This window comes from Mesoplodon densirostris, chromosome 3, assembly GCF_025265405.1.
Source record: "Mesoplodon densirostris isolate mMesDen1 chromosome 3, mMesDen1 primary haplotype, whole genome shotgun sequence".
NCBI lineage: Eukaryota > Metazoa > Chordata > Mammalia > Artiodactyla > Ziphiidae > Mesoplodon > Mesoplodon densirostris.
Window position 1 is genome coordinate 49,078,424 of NC_082663.1, and position 13,373 is coordinate 49,091,796.

General features: G+C 36.0%; 1 protein-coding gene across 1 annotated transcript in view; it reads right to left on the reverse strand.

Annotated features, from left to right (window-relative positions):
* Positions 1-13,373, reverse strand: part of ERCC8 (ERCC excision repair 8, CSA ubiquitin ligase complex subunit) — a 70,149-nt gene that overhangs the window by 52,650 nt on the left and 4,126 nt on the right. Inside the window, exon 2 of the mRNA XM_060091712.1 lies at positions 2,883-2,978. Within this exon, the coding sequence (XP_059947695.1) occupies positions 2,883-2,978 (96 nt within the window). The remainder of the gene's footprint in view (positions 1-2,882; positions 2,979-13,373) is intronic.

The following is a 13,373-nucleotide window of genomic DNA, read 5'->3' on the forward strand; positions in this document are numbered from 1 at the left end:
TCAGGTCTATTAGATGCCCCATTGGTTTTTATTGCCTCCCCTGGTATAGATGCTGATACCACACTGATTTTGTAGTTATCAGTGTTTTGCTCCCATTCATCCATATTTTGTGGTTTGTGGAGATATCTGATCACTTATATTTGTTATGAGTGTTATACATTGGTTTTTTATTTTGCCTTCTTTAGTTTCTTTGCTATTTATAGTACAACATAAAGAGCTTGTGTCAGAAATGAACACACTTCTTTCTTCACTGAGATAGTACTGCTACAAAAAAAATATAGCTCATCTAAGCTGTGTGCTTAGTGACTTGTACCACATTCTGGTACAAGTGCCTTATCTTGTTGTGAACCAGATACAAAGGGTTCATGAACTAGCAGCATGTCCAAGAAGCACTGATTTATAGACTTGTTTTAAGAAAAATTCAATATCAATTTGTAGGACAATTAGGTTAATTTAACAGTACTTCTTCAAAGTTCTTTGCTCAAATAGTTCTAAATCTAATTGATGATGGAGCAGTAAAGAAAGACAGCAAGTAATGCCATGCTGAAGGTTTTTTTTTTTTAATACTCAGTGTTAGCTTCATTATAAAATTTTGTGGTTCAGTTACTCATTGTGTATACAGAGAAATCTTTGTAAATTTTAACAACTACAGCTTTTATTTTGGTTGATAACATGTTGCAGCTTGTTTGAACACAGTTTTGAGTTACATGTGTACCATAACAATTCCAAAAACATTTTCTGCATATTTGTACTTTGTGAAATACTGTTTTTTACCATGGCATTACATGTATTATCAATGTAAAAACAATTGTTTTCAAAGCTGAACTTTTAGACTTAATTTAAATTGTATTTACAATAACATAGGATGTTTCATCTTTGCTAGAATGACTTCCAAAAGCTTTCCTTTGATTACATTAATTGGGTGAAAAAAATTGAACATTATTGTAATTAACTGACTTCGTAGTTGAAGTATCTGATGGCAATGATGTTACCTAACTCTACAGTTATTACCCTGCTAATAAAGTGAACACAGTAAAAGACAGGACTTGACGTTTTTATGTGGACAAGAAAACTCGGTACCAAAGACGCATGGAATTAACTCAGAAGAATTTAGAAGACATAAAAGAAAATTCAAGCTTCACAGGATGATATACAAATGTACTTTATATAGTTGCACTTGTTAAAATGTTGTTTTCAGATAGACTTCTTCAATTAACTCCTAACTTTGGAAATAAATGCTTCTTTACAAGATTTATGTATTCTAGTTTTCATTCTGGTTTTCCGAGGTATCACTACAGCTCTCACAGTGGTTGGTAAATATTAACAAGTATTTTGAGCAAGTTACATGTGAATTGATTTTTCTGAGAAAAAGAGGATCTATATTTAATTTTCCATTAAACGTTCATATTGTTTTTTATTTCTCTTTCCTGCCAAAAGGGTTTAATGCAAAATACAAGTCTTAGCAAACAATGAAATAAATAGTTGTAGATTTTTACTATGCAAAAAGGGGGAAAACAGGGAAACCACTGTAGTGAGAATCTTGACTTTTCTGTATATGCTATGCAAAGACTCCTCAGTCTGTTATTTCTCACACATATTTAATGCACATGTAATCTATAACTTCCCACATTTCTCACTAACTCTCCCAACTGGTAGCCTACTGTATTCATGTACTTTACAGGTCAAACAACTGATCACTACCCCAAATGACTGGCTGGAGTACTGAACATTTTTTTCTACCAGCACCTAAGACAAGACCAAAAGAAATCAGCTATCCCTTGCTGCTCATGTCTGGATTATTTTATAAGCAAATGTCCCACACCTGTCCTTAATTGGGAGGTGTTATGTTGAGCTTGGAAAAGGTCAGGAGGAAGAAAAGAATTATCACAGGTCATCCTTTAGATTTAACCATGTGTTAAAGTGAGTATTTGTTCACTGTACATGTTTCTCATATACTACTAGGTGAGACCATGACAGAGGCTGGAAATAAAAAATGGATTTCTATTAAACCTACACTGGCTTATTTTAATGTAAATAATAATATTTCATTATAATATAAAAATTGGGGGGTAAATGCTAAACAGAACATGGTAAGACAAACTTTTCTTTAGCTACTTTTACACTTGTCTTAATTATAGACCACATGAAGGGTTTTGAACTTTCTTGTAAGAGTAATGTGGGGTAGATGAACTTTAAGTGGGGGAGATGGCACATTTTTCTAAGCACTTCAGCTGTTGGATGGAAAATGGATTGAAAGGAGTAAAAGTATAGGTGATAATGCTTTTGATTAACAACAGTGGTGGCAACCATTTACAGTATGCCATGTCCTATGCTAATCATGTTATACATATTATCTCAATTAATCTTCACAACAAACTTGTTAGATTTTGTTGTTACATTGTGTAGCTAAGGGAACTGTGAATTAGAAAGGTTAGATAAATTGATCAAGGCCACATAGCTGATAAATATAAAGCCAGGAGGAACTCAAACACAAGTCTGGTGTGCTTCAAACTTAATTTTCCAAAACATACTTCTGCTTTTTATATTTGTTTTCCCACTAGACTCCTTGAGAGTAACAACTCTGTTTTGAAATAGCACCTAAAGACATACCTCAGCACTTACACACTCTCTGCATCCAAAAAAGTTCAGTATTTGTTGATTTAACAATGAATATATTTATATTAAAGTAGTTTAGAAATGTTTATTTGGCAACATTTCATAGGTTCAATGTTCTGTATTTATTTGAAATTAGTAATGTCAGATTTAAAATGTTACAAATTTAGAATTTTTATTAATTTTTATGAAACTTCAGAAAATTAATCTGAAAGCAAGGTTTTACTGGCTCTCACTTAGGAACAAAAATGATTAAATAAAAAACTTACTATCTCCCTTCAACAGGGTCAATGTCAAGGGTGTTAACTCCACTGCCATGGATCCTTTCAACATCTCTGTCTTTGTTTAACTCCAGTCCCAAAACCCTGCAAAACATAAAAATTAAAAGGAGGAAAAGGAAAAATAAAATTAAACAATAAGTAATTTAACATTAAAACGTCCTTATTTCACCAAAATTACATGGAGTCAAAAATCACAAGTAATGCTTAAATCTCCTAACATACAACCAAAGGTATTTATAGATTATTAAAGACCTTCTACAAATTTTTAAAATAACAAGAGTACTAACAGTTACATGTAAAGAATTTCTCCTGAAGTATTGTCTTAATTATCTCTTATTTAAAGGGTGTATTTTATTAATTTTTAATTTAGATAGCTAGAAACTGAAACAAATTTTCATGAACGAAAAGTTAAATTCTGATAACTTAAACTTAGCTGAGGACATCTAGTGGACAAAAGCTTAAATTACAGTTTAAAAAAATTCCCTTGTTTCTTAAGCCTTACAGAAATATAAAACGAGCATGTTCAACTCAACAATTAGGCACATTTAAATAAATCAAATTAAATATAAATAAAAATGATTAACAAGTACTCTCACAAATTAAGACGAATGAAATTTCTGATATTCAATAATTATAAACCATCATTATCCTGGTGAGGAAGTTACGATTAAATGAGTTGAAACATAAAAAGTGCTCATAACAATGCCCAGCATATAGTAAGTGCCTAGTGAGTGTTAACTATTAGAATTTGTCTCAATCTTTTGGATGTCAAAAAGCATTTACATTAATTTAACCAAATGATCTCTAAATTCATTAATGATCAAAATAATATTAATTTAAATAAGATTTTGCCCCCAGTTTTATTGAGAAATAAATAAATACATCATTGTATAAGTTTAAGGTATACAGCATGATGGCTTAATTTACATTTATTGTGAAATGATTACTACAATGGGTTCAGCTAACATCTATCATCTCATATAGATACAACAAAAAGAAAAAAAAATTTTCTCCTTGTGATGAGAATTCTTAGGATTTACTAACAACTTTCCTATATATCATACATCAGTGTTAACTATAGTCAATATGTTGTACATTACATCCCTAGTACTTACCTTATAACTGGAATTTTGTAAATTTTGACCACTTTCCTCCAACTCCTCCTGCTCCCACCCCCTCCCTCTGGTAACCACAAATCTGATCTCTTTTTCTATGAGTGTTTTTTTTAAGAGTCTACATATTTAAGTGAAATCATACAGTATTTGTCTTTCTCTGTCAGATTTATTTCCTTTAGCATAATGCCTTCAAGGTCCACCCATGTAGTTGCAAATGGTAGGATTTCCTCACTTTTTGTAGCTAAATAATATTCATTCCATTGTATATATATACCACAACTTCTTTTTTTTTTTTTTTTTTTTTTGTGGTATGCGGGCCTCTCACCGCTGTGGCCTCTCCCGCTGCGGAGCACAGGCTCCGGACGCGCCCACTCAGCGGCCATGGCTCAGGGGCCCAGCCGCTCCGCGGCATGTGGGATCCTCCCAGACCGGGGCACGAACCCGCGTCCCCTGCATCGGCAGGCGGACCCTCAACCACTGCGCCACCAGGGAAGCCCCTATACCACAACTTCTTTATCCATTCATTCATATGTGGACACTTAGGTTTCCTTGTCATGGCTATTGTAAATAATGCTGCTATGAACATGGAGGTGCAGATATCTTTGCGAGTTATCATTTTCATTTCCTTTGGATATATTCCCAGAAATGAAACTGCTAGATCATGTAGTAGTTCTATTTTTAATTTTTTGAGGATCCTCCATTCTGGTTTTCCACAGTGGCTGTACTAACTTACAAATCCCACCAACAGTGCACAAGGGTTTCATATTCTCCACATCCACTCCAGCATTTGTTATCTCTTGCCTTTTTTTTTTTTTTTTTTTTTTTGCTGTACGCGGGCCTCTCACTGCTGTGGCCTCTCCCGTTGCGGAGCACAGGCTCCGGACACACAGGCTCCGCGGCCACGGCTCGCGGGCCCAGCCGCTCCGCGGCATGTGGGATCTTCCGGGATCGGGGCACGAACCCGTGTCCCCTGCATCGGCAGGCGGACTCTCAACCACTGCGCCACCAGGGAAGCCCTCTTGCCTTTTTGATAATAGACGTTCTAACAGGTGTGAGGTGTTGTCTCACTGTTTTTGCACTTCCCTGATGACTAGTGATGCTGAACATCTTTTCACGTACCTGTTGACCATTTGTATATCTTCTTCGGAAAAATGTCTATTCAGGTTCTTTGCCCATTTTTCAATTTTTTTTTTTTTTTTTTTTTTTTTTTTTTTTTTTTTTGCTATTGAGTTGTATGAGTTCTTCATATGTTTTGGATATTAACCCCTTATTAGATAAATGGTTTGCAAATATTTTTTCCCATTCTGTAGGTTGTCTTTTCACTGTGTTGATGGTTTCTTTTGCTGTATAGAAGCTTTCTAGTTTGATGTAGTCTCACTTGTTTATTTGTTTCTGATTTTTTTTGGTAAGAGTGCTTATTCCACGTTATATCACACTGTAGTTGGTAGGTATGCAGTAACCAAAACCCATCCTATATTGGAAAAAAAGCTGTTGAAATGGACAAAAGTTTCACATCACAGCCCTGGTGTTTATTTCCTACCGTTCACAGTTTGCTTTCCTTTGGCCTAGGATCCACCCCTCCCCACTCCTCCCCACCTTTGGAGTTCTTTCACTTGTTTATTTTTGGTTTTGTTGCTTCTGCTTTAAGTGTCATATCCAAAAAATCATTACCAAGGCCATGTCAAAGAGCTTTATTCCTATGTTTTCTTCTAGGATTTTCATGGCTTCAGGACTTACATTTAAGTCTTTAATCCATTTCAAGTTAATTTTTGTGAGGGGTATAAAATAGGGGTCAAGTTTCATAAAATGAGAAGTTTTAACCTATCAAATTATCATAGTTTTTTTAAAAAAATAACTATGCACAGTGCTAGGAAAGGTACATACTGATACTTTTATGCAGTGACAGTAGCAGTACTATTAATTCTCATAAACATTTTGGAAATCATTTTAACAGTAGCAAGTGTCTGATTTAAAGATATGCAAGTTCCTCTTTTTCTCTTGGAAGACAGTTTAGCCTTAGATTCAAATATCCAGTCTAACACTTACTACTTGTCTAAACTTGATCAATAATAAAAACAGCTAATATTAATTAAGAGCCTACTATTTGCTGACATTGTAATCACTTTATTATGTGTAATAAATGGTAATCCTAAGTAGTAACTTTCCCAGTGGTAGATTACATTATTAAACACTTTACCTGATTATAAAACTAAGACATAAGTAATTTGCCCAAAATCACATAATTGGTTGAACTACATTTGAACTCTGACATTTTTTTCTCCAGACCATTATGCTCTTCTACTATTTCTAAACTTCAATATTTCACCAGAAAATAATATTTCACATTTTCTCCACTGAAATGTCTATTTCCTCTTAAAATATTTTTCCAAGTGATGACTTTTCAAATTATAACAGTAATATTTGCTTCTTATAACAAGTAAAATAGTATCATAAAAACATGTACAAAGAGAATCATCCCTTCCTTGAGCTCCCTCTCCTAACAGTGAAAACATGGTCTCCATTATCATGAACATATTTATTTGATCAATCCCCCTGTATGTAACCAATCTCCCATCTCCACTACTACCCCATCCTCCAACAAGGATGCTGCTTACCAGGCTTAGGCTTTGATTTCTGCTTCTCTCAGCACCCTGATCAGCTGGGCTTGCCTGTCTCCACCTTTGGACTACCTCCTCAACCTGCTTAGCCAGTGAAATCTCACTTTCGGCCAACCTAATCCCTGCCTTTTAGGTAGCCTACCTCTACCCAACCTAAATACTTTAGGTCTGAATTGTTTGGGAACCGGAAGGAGGGGTTAAGATGAAGGGAAAGGGGGAGGGTACTACAATAGGGAAACAGGGGTGGGGTCTGTGTGGAAGGAGGCAAGGTGTGCAAAAAATAGTTAAAATGGCAGGCCTGAGACTGCTATCTTTAGAAAGGGATGCTTGCAAGACTAGCCCTTACCTGCCTTCTGGGATTTCAGGAGGATTCCCATCATTTCTGGATAAGAATGGCTCACTGTGCCCAAACTAATATTTGGAGCTAACAATGCACATTATGAATACCTACATTCCTTCTGGGAGTCTGGAATTTTGGTACATGCTAAGCAGACAGTGCCTATGTGGCCAGTTCTCAATTAAAAACTCTAGGCACTGAGTCTCTAATGAGCTTCCCTGATAGACAGCTTCACCTAAGCTGTCACAATTCATTGCTAAAGAAATGAAGCTTATCTGTATGACTCCACTGGGAGCTTCTGCCTGGTTTCCTTCACAAGTCACCCATGTGCCTTTCCCTCCACTGATTTTACCTTGTATACTTTTGCTGTAATAAATCATAGCCATGAGTAATTTGGTACAATCGTATGCTGCATACTGAGTCCTTCCAGAGAATCCTCAAACCTGGGGGTGGTCCTGGGGACTCCCCCCACACAAAAGCATAGAAGTTGAAGGAAGAGGGGTAGGGAGAATATGGGAGAAAAGAGGGAGGGGAGAAAGTGAAGGAGAGAGGGTGAAGGGGAAAGAAGTGAAAGAGAAGAGATATGGGGGAAGGCAGAGGAAATTGGGGTAAGGAGGGTAAGGAAAAGAGTCCTTTTAACTTTTTGTTTTAACGTCTTAAGATGGCTTAAAATTTTTATTATATCCTTTCATCTTCTTCAATGATGAAATACTTTCATTTTTGTTTTTTTAGGCTATGACTTTTTTAAAAAGTACATTTATTTATTTATCTTATTTATTTTATTTTTGGCTGTGTTGGGTCTTCATTGCTGTGCGCGGGCTTTCTCTAGTTGTGGCGAGCGGGGGCTACTCTTAGTTGCAGTGTGAGGGCTTCTCATTGCGGTGGCTTCTCCTGTTGTGCAGCACAGGCTCTAGGCATGTGGGCTTCAGTAGTTGTGGCATGCAGGCTCAGGACTTGTGGCTTGTGGGCTCTAGAGCTCAGACTCAGTTGTGGCGCACGGGCTTAGTTGCTCCGTGGCATGTGGGATCTTCCCGGACCAGGGCTCGAACCCGTGTCCCCTGCATCGGTAGGCAGATTCTTAACCACTGCACCACGGGGGAAGGCCCTATGACATTTTTTGAATACAAGTTTCCCTGTTTCCCCTAAGTTGTAGAAATAGTTTTCCTTTCTCTCCAGATAATTTATAACTTCAATTTTCATTCCATCTTGGACTCAAGAGTTATCTGGAATGTAATTCCTAATTCTTTAAACATTGAATTAGAGGTGATGGTGATGTTCTCATTAATTAATTTACTTCCAATTTCTTTAGCTTATGATCAAAGAATATGACCTGTAAAGATGGCTACCTTTTTGAATTTGTTAAAGTTTTCTTGGTAGCCAAGTATATAAAAATTTTGGTAAATGTACCATTGACATATAAAAAACATGCACATTCTCTAAGAGATGTAAAGTTATATATGTCTATTAAATTTGGTGTGTTGTTTATCCATTTCCTCCATATGTATGTATTCTCTCTCTACTATATCAGGACCATTCTGGAAAAGAAACTAGTGTCAAATTTTCCTTATATTTTGCTTTATATACTTAACTGTTTGAATACATGTTTTATTACACCAATTCATCAATTGTGCTTCAAATAATATCATCTATTACAATATTTGGTGTTTTTTTTTTTTTTGGCGGTATGCGGGCCTCTCACTGTTGTGGCCTCTCCCATTGCGGAGCACAGGCTCCGGACGTGCAGGCTCAGTGGCCATGGCTCACGGGCCCAGCCGCTCAGTGGCATGTGGAATCCTCCTGGACCAGGTCACGAACCCGTGTCCCCTCCATAGGCAGGCAGACTCTAAACCACTGCGCCACCAGAGAAGCCCTGTTTGGTGCTTTTAACCAAAAATCTCACCTTAACTAATATTAACAGTGACTTCTGCATTTTGTTGACAATTATCTAATATCTTTTTATCCTCTACTTAACTTTTAATATTTAAGAATTTTGGGGCTTCCCTGGTGGTGCAGTGGTTGAGAGTCCGCCTGCCAATGCAGGGGACACGGGTTCGTGCCCCGGTTTGGGAGGATCCCACATGCCGCGGAGCGGCTGGGCCCGTGAGCCATGGCCGCTGAGCCTGCGCGTCCGGAGCCTGTGCTCCGCAATGGGAGAAGCCACAACAGTGAGAGGCCCGCGTACCACAAAAAAAAAAAAAAAAAAAAAAAAAAAGAATTTTGTAAACTATTTAAAAATATTTTAAATTGAGGTATTTCTGAGCAACAGCTTTTAGCTACATTTTATTTAAAAATTAATCTGATAATCTGTGCTTCTAATGGGAGGAATCAGCCTGTTCACCTTTGGTATGACATCTGATATACTTGATATTATTTACTCTTTACTTAATGTCATAGTTCCATCTTCAACTTTTCATTTTGCTAGTTCAATGAAGTTGCTGTTCATTCCCCTTTTCTAATTTTGAATCACGTCTAAAAAGATCTTCATCAGCCATGTTATGTATTTCCAGCTTGTTTATTATTATATATTTAGATTTAACCATACACATACTACAAGGTTCATTACCCTCCTCTGTTTCCTCTCCTCTTCATCATTTACGTACCCTGGGGCCTTGTTCAAATACATTTATTCATCAATTAATGTTGTTCCTTGGGTATTTTTTCTTGAAGGGGAAAGGGGTGAAATATTTCTAGGAATTTTAGCATATGCACAATATTGGAAAGATTGGCTAAATTTGGATTCTTGACTTGCAGTCCTTTTTTCTTATTAGTAGATAGCATTCCAGTCTCTAGAACTGCTAAGATGTCTAATGTCAACCTGTTTTTCTTTTATGAACAAACTGTTTACCATTGGAAGCTTTTAATATTTTTTTTCTCCATTCCTAGATATATTTACTAGGGTATTTGTAATTTTATGTCTTTTTCATCAATCCTATTGTACTTCAGTGAACCTTTTTTAGTCTGTGAATCTAGTCTCTGCTTGTTTGTTTTGTTCTCCCTCTGGAATTATTATTGCCTCTGGGGTCTTCTGGATCTACTCTCCAAATCTCTTATCCTTTCTCTCATACTTTTTACACTTGCTTTGTGACTTGACACATTTCTTTCATTTGATCATCCACTTCATTAGTCAATACTCAAAAGTAGCCACTCCAGTTTGAGGTAAGATCACTAGCACACTCTACCCATCTCCCTAGAAATACAACTATAAAATGTGAACAAAATGCATGGAATACCTATTTGAGGACTCCAAAAAGTAAATAGCAGCAACTGGACTGGGGGAAACACCAAATCCAACATACCACCAAAACAATGGCCAGTTTATTATTTTTTTCTCCTCTGCTACTTCCTGTCTGGAAACCTGGAAGTGAGCACTGTGGCACAGACAGAGAAAGTTCCAGGAGTAAAAAAGGGAACTCCAATACTCAAGGACATGCAGAAATCGCCCATCTATATTTTTTCTTTCTTTTCTCCATTCTCTTGTGGCCCAGCCCCTAGGCAATCTGATAGCAGCACTGGCAATGGCTGGAAATAGTGACCTGAGGGAGCCAAAACTCTTGGGGAAGGAATCTGTTTTCTCTGTTCATCAGAGCTCTGATCCCAAGAGAGTGGGTCCAATCACCATTGCCTTCTTCCTCTGTCTTCTCACAGGCCGAGAACTGGGCCCAAACACATTAGTGTATGGTAGAACAGGGTAACTAGAGCCCAATGTTTCCAGCAGGAGTACCAAAAGGGAGAGTCCCAGTGATGAGAGGTACCAGAAAGATCACTGAGAGAAAGAAGCTCAAGAAGGCAACCTCATAAAGTTATTTATGAACTCCAGGACTCATCACTGAGCAGAGCATGCATGGAGCTAACCTTAAGTAGCATACAAAAGATTCTGAAGACTAAACTAACAGAGTACCACTCAGGTAACAGACTACTGAGTGGCACACATTGGGGGCAGATTTGAAATGGCTTTGAAAAATAAACTGACATTAGAACCATGGCAAACATAACAAGGTAAGAACTTTCAGCCTGAACCTAACTTCACCAATTGCTTCTTAAAACAAAAATATCAACATTCTTCATAGGACTGAAAAAAGACCCAGAGTTTCATGACATTACAAAATGTCCAGGATATAATGCAAAATTACTCTGCATATGAAAAACCATGGACATTTCAACTTGTATGGGAAAAGACAACCAACAGACACCAAAGCTGAGGTGACACAGATGTTGGAATTATCTGACAAAGACTTCAAGGCAGCCATTAAAATATGCTTGAGCAAGCAAGTGTGAACATAATTGAAACAAATGTTAAAAAAGGAAGGTCTCAGCAAAGGTAGAAGACATAATTAAGAACCAAATGGAAATTTTAGAACTGAAAAATGTTAAATTATTTTTCATCAAAAATCTAATTTTCATTAAAAACTATTTTTCTGATAGACTAAATTGCAGATTAGAGATGACAGAGGAAAAAGTCAGTGAACCTAAACACAGATCAATTGAAATTACACAATTTAACAACAAAGGGAAAAAAGACTAAAAAAAAAAAAAAGAAGAAAGAAAAGAAAAGAACACAGCCTCAGGGACCCAAGTAACAATTATAAAAGGCCAAACGTCATCAGAGTCCCAGAAAGAAAGAAGAAAGTGGTATGTAAAAAATATTGGACAGAAATAATGGCTGAAAACATCCTAAGTTTGTGGAAAGATATAAATCTGCAAGTTCAAGAAGCAGAATAGACTCTAATTATGATAAACCCAAAGAAGTCCATGCTCAGACACATTATAATCAAACTGCTGAAAACTAAAAACAAAGAAAATTTCAAAGCAACCGGAGAGAATGACAAATTACCTATAGAGAAACACATGATTGAACTAACTGCAGATTCCTTTTCCGAAACCACAGAGCCATCCAGACTTATTCTAAAAGAATTTCTAAACAAAGTTCTTCAGACAGAAGTGAAGTGATATAGGAAGGAAACTTGGGATATCAGAAATGAAAAGAGAACACCAGAAATGATACATATCTAGGTAAATAGGCTATTCTTTCCTTTAAAATATGTTTGACGGTTGAAAACAAAAATTTAACACTGTCCAATGGAGTTTACAATGTATGTAAATCTAATATATAAGACAACAACACATATGGTGGAAGGTAAAGGGTGATAAGTTTCAATATATCAAATGAGGGAGTAAAATATTGATTCTCAGTAGAAAATGAAAAGTTAAGTAGGTGTTTTATAATTCCTACAGCAATAACTAAAAAATACTATACAAAGAGATATAGTCAAAATCACAATAGATAAATTAAAACAGAATATTAAATAATGTTCAAATAACCCAAAAGAAAGCAGGAAAGGGTAAATAAAAATGTGAAGCAATCAGTACTTTCATTCACTGCTGATAGGAATGTAAGCTTTTAGAAAACTGTCAGTTTCTTAAAAAGTGAAACATATACCTAGTCATTCCACTGCCAGGTATTCACCCAAGAGAAATAACAGCATATGCCCATACAAACACTCGTGCATGAATCTTTAGAGCAACTTTATATGTACTAGTCCCAAAACAACTCAAATGCCCATCAACAAATGAATGGATAATCAGTCATGGTATATCCACAAAATGGAAAACTCCTCAGCAATAAAAAAGAATGGATACATGCAACAGGATGGAGAAATTTCAAAATAATTATTCTGAATGAAAGAACGCTAAGAAAAAATAATTTCATTTATATAAAATTCTGAAATATACAAACTAATCAATAGTGACAGAAAGCAGATCGGTAGTTTCCTGGAGTAGTAAGAATGTGAAACAGGGAAAGAAGAGAGAAAGGGATTACAGAGTCTTGATGAAATTTTGGGGCTTATGGATGATTGTTATCTTGATTATGGTGATGGTATCAAAAGTGTATATATATGTCAAAACTCATCAAATTGTATACTCTAATGTGCAGTTTAGTGTATATCATTGTACCTCAGTAGAGTTATAAAATAAAAAAGGAGGGTATGAATTATAAACATTGCATTTTAGTGTTCATGTCTTTGCCTGTAGTCAATGACAAGGAAGAAACTGAGGCAAATGACAGTAGACATCTTCTTTGAATAAAATAGGACTGTATGTTTGTTTAGTTAAGCTAAAATATCATTAAAGAGGGGAATCTTAAAAAAAAACTACCTTAAACACTTTAACTTAAATATACAAGTAGTCCTTATTTTGCATTGTCTGATACACACGAATTTCAGTTACCACGATTTAGTTAATACCAGACCACAACAACATGGTTCAAATCTCAGTTACCATGGTGTATTAACTGTGAGTAATAGCATAAAGCGCAGTGTTCAATACTTGCTTTTCAGTCCACAAGATACTATGAAAATAACATGTACATTAAAATTAGTGAGCACTTTGCATGACTTCTTTCAAAGTCTGC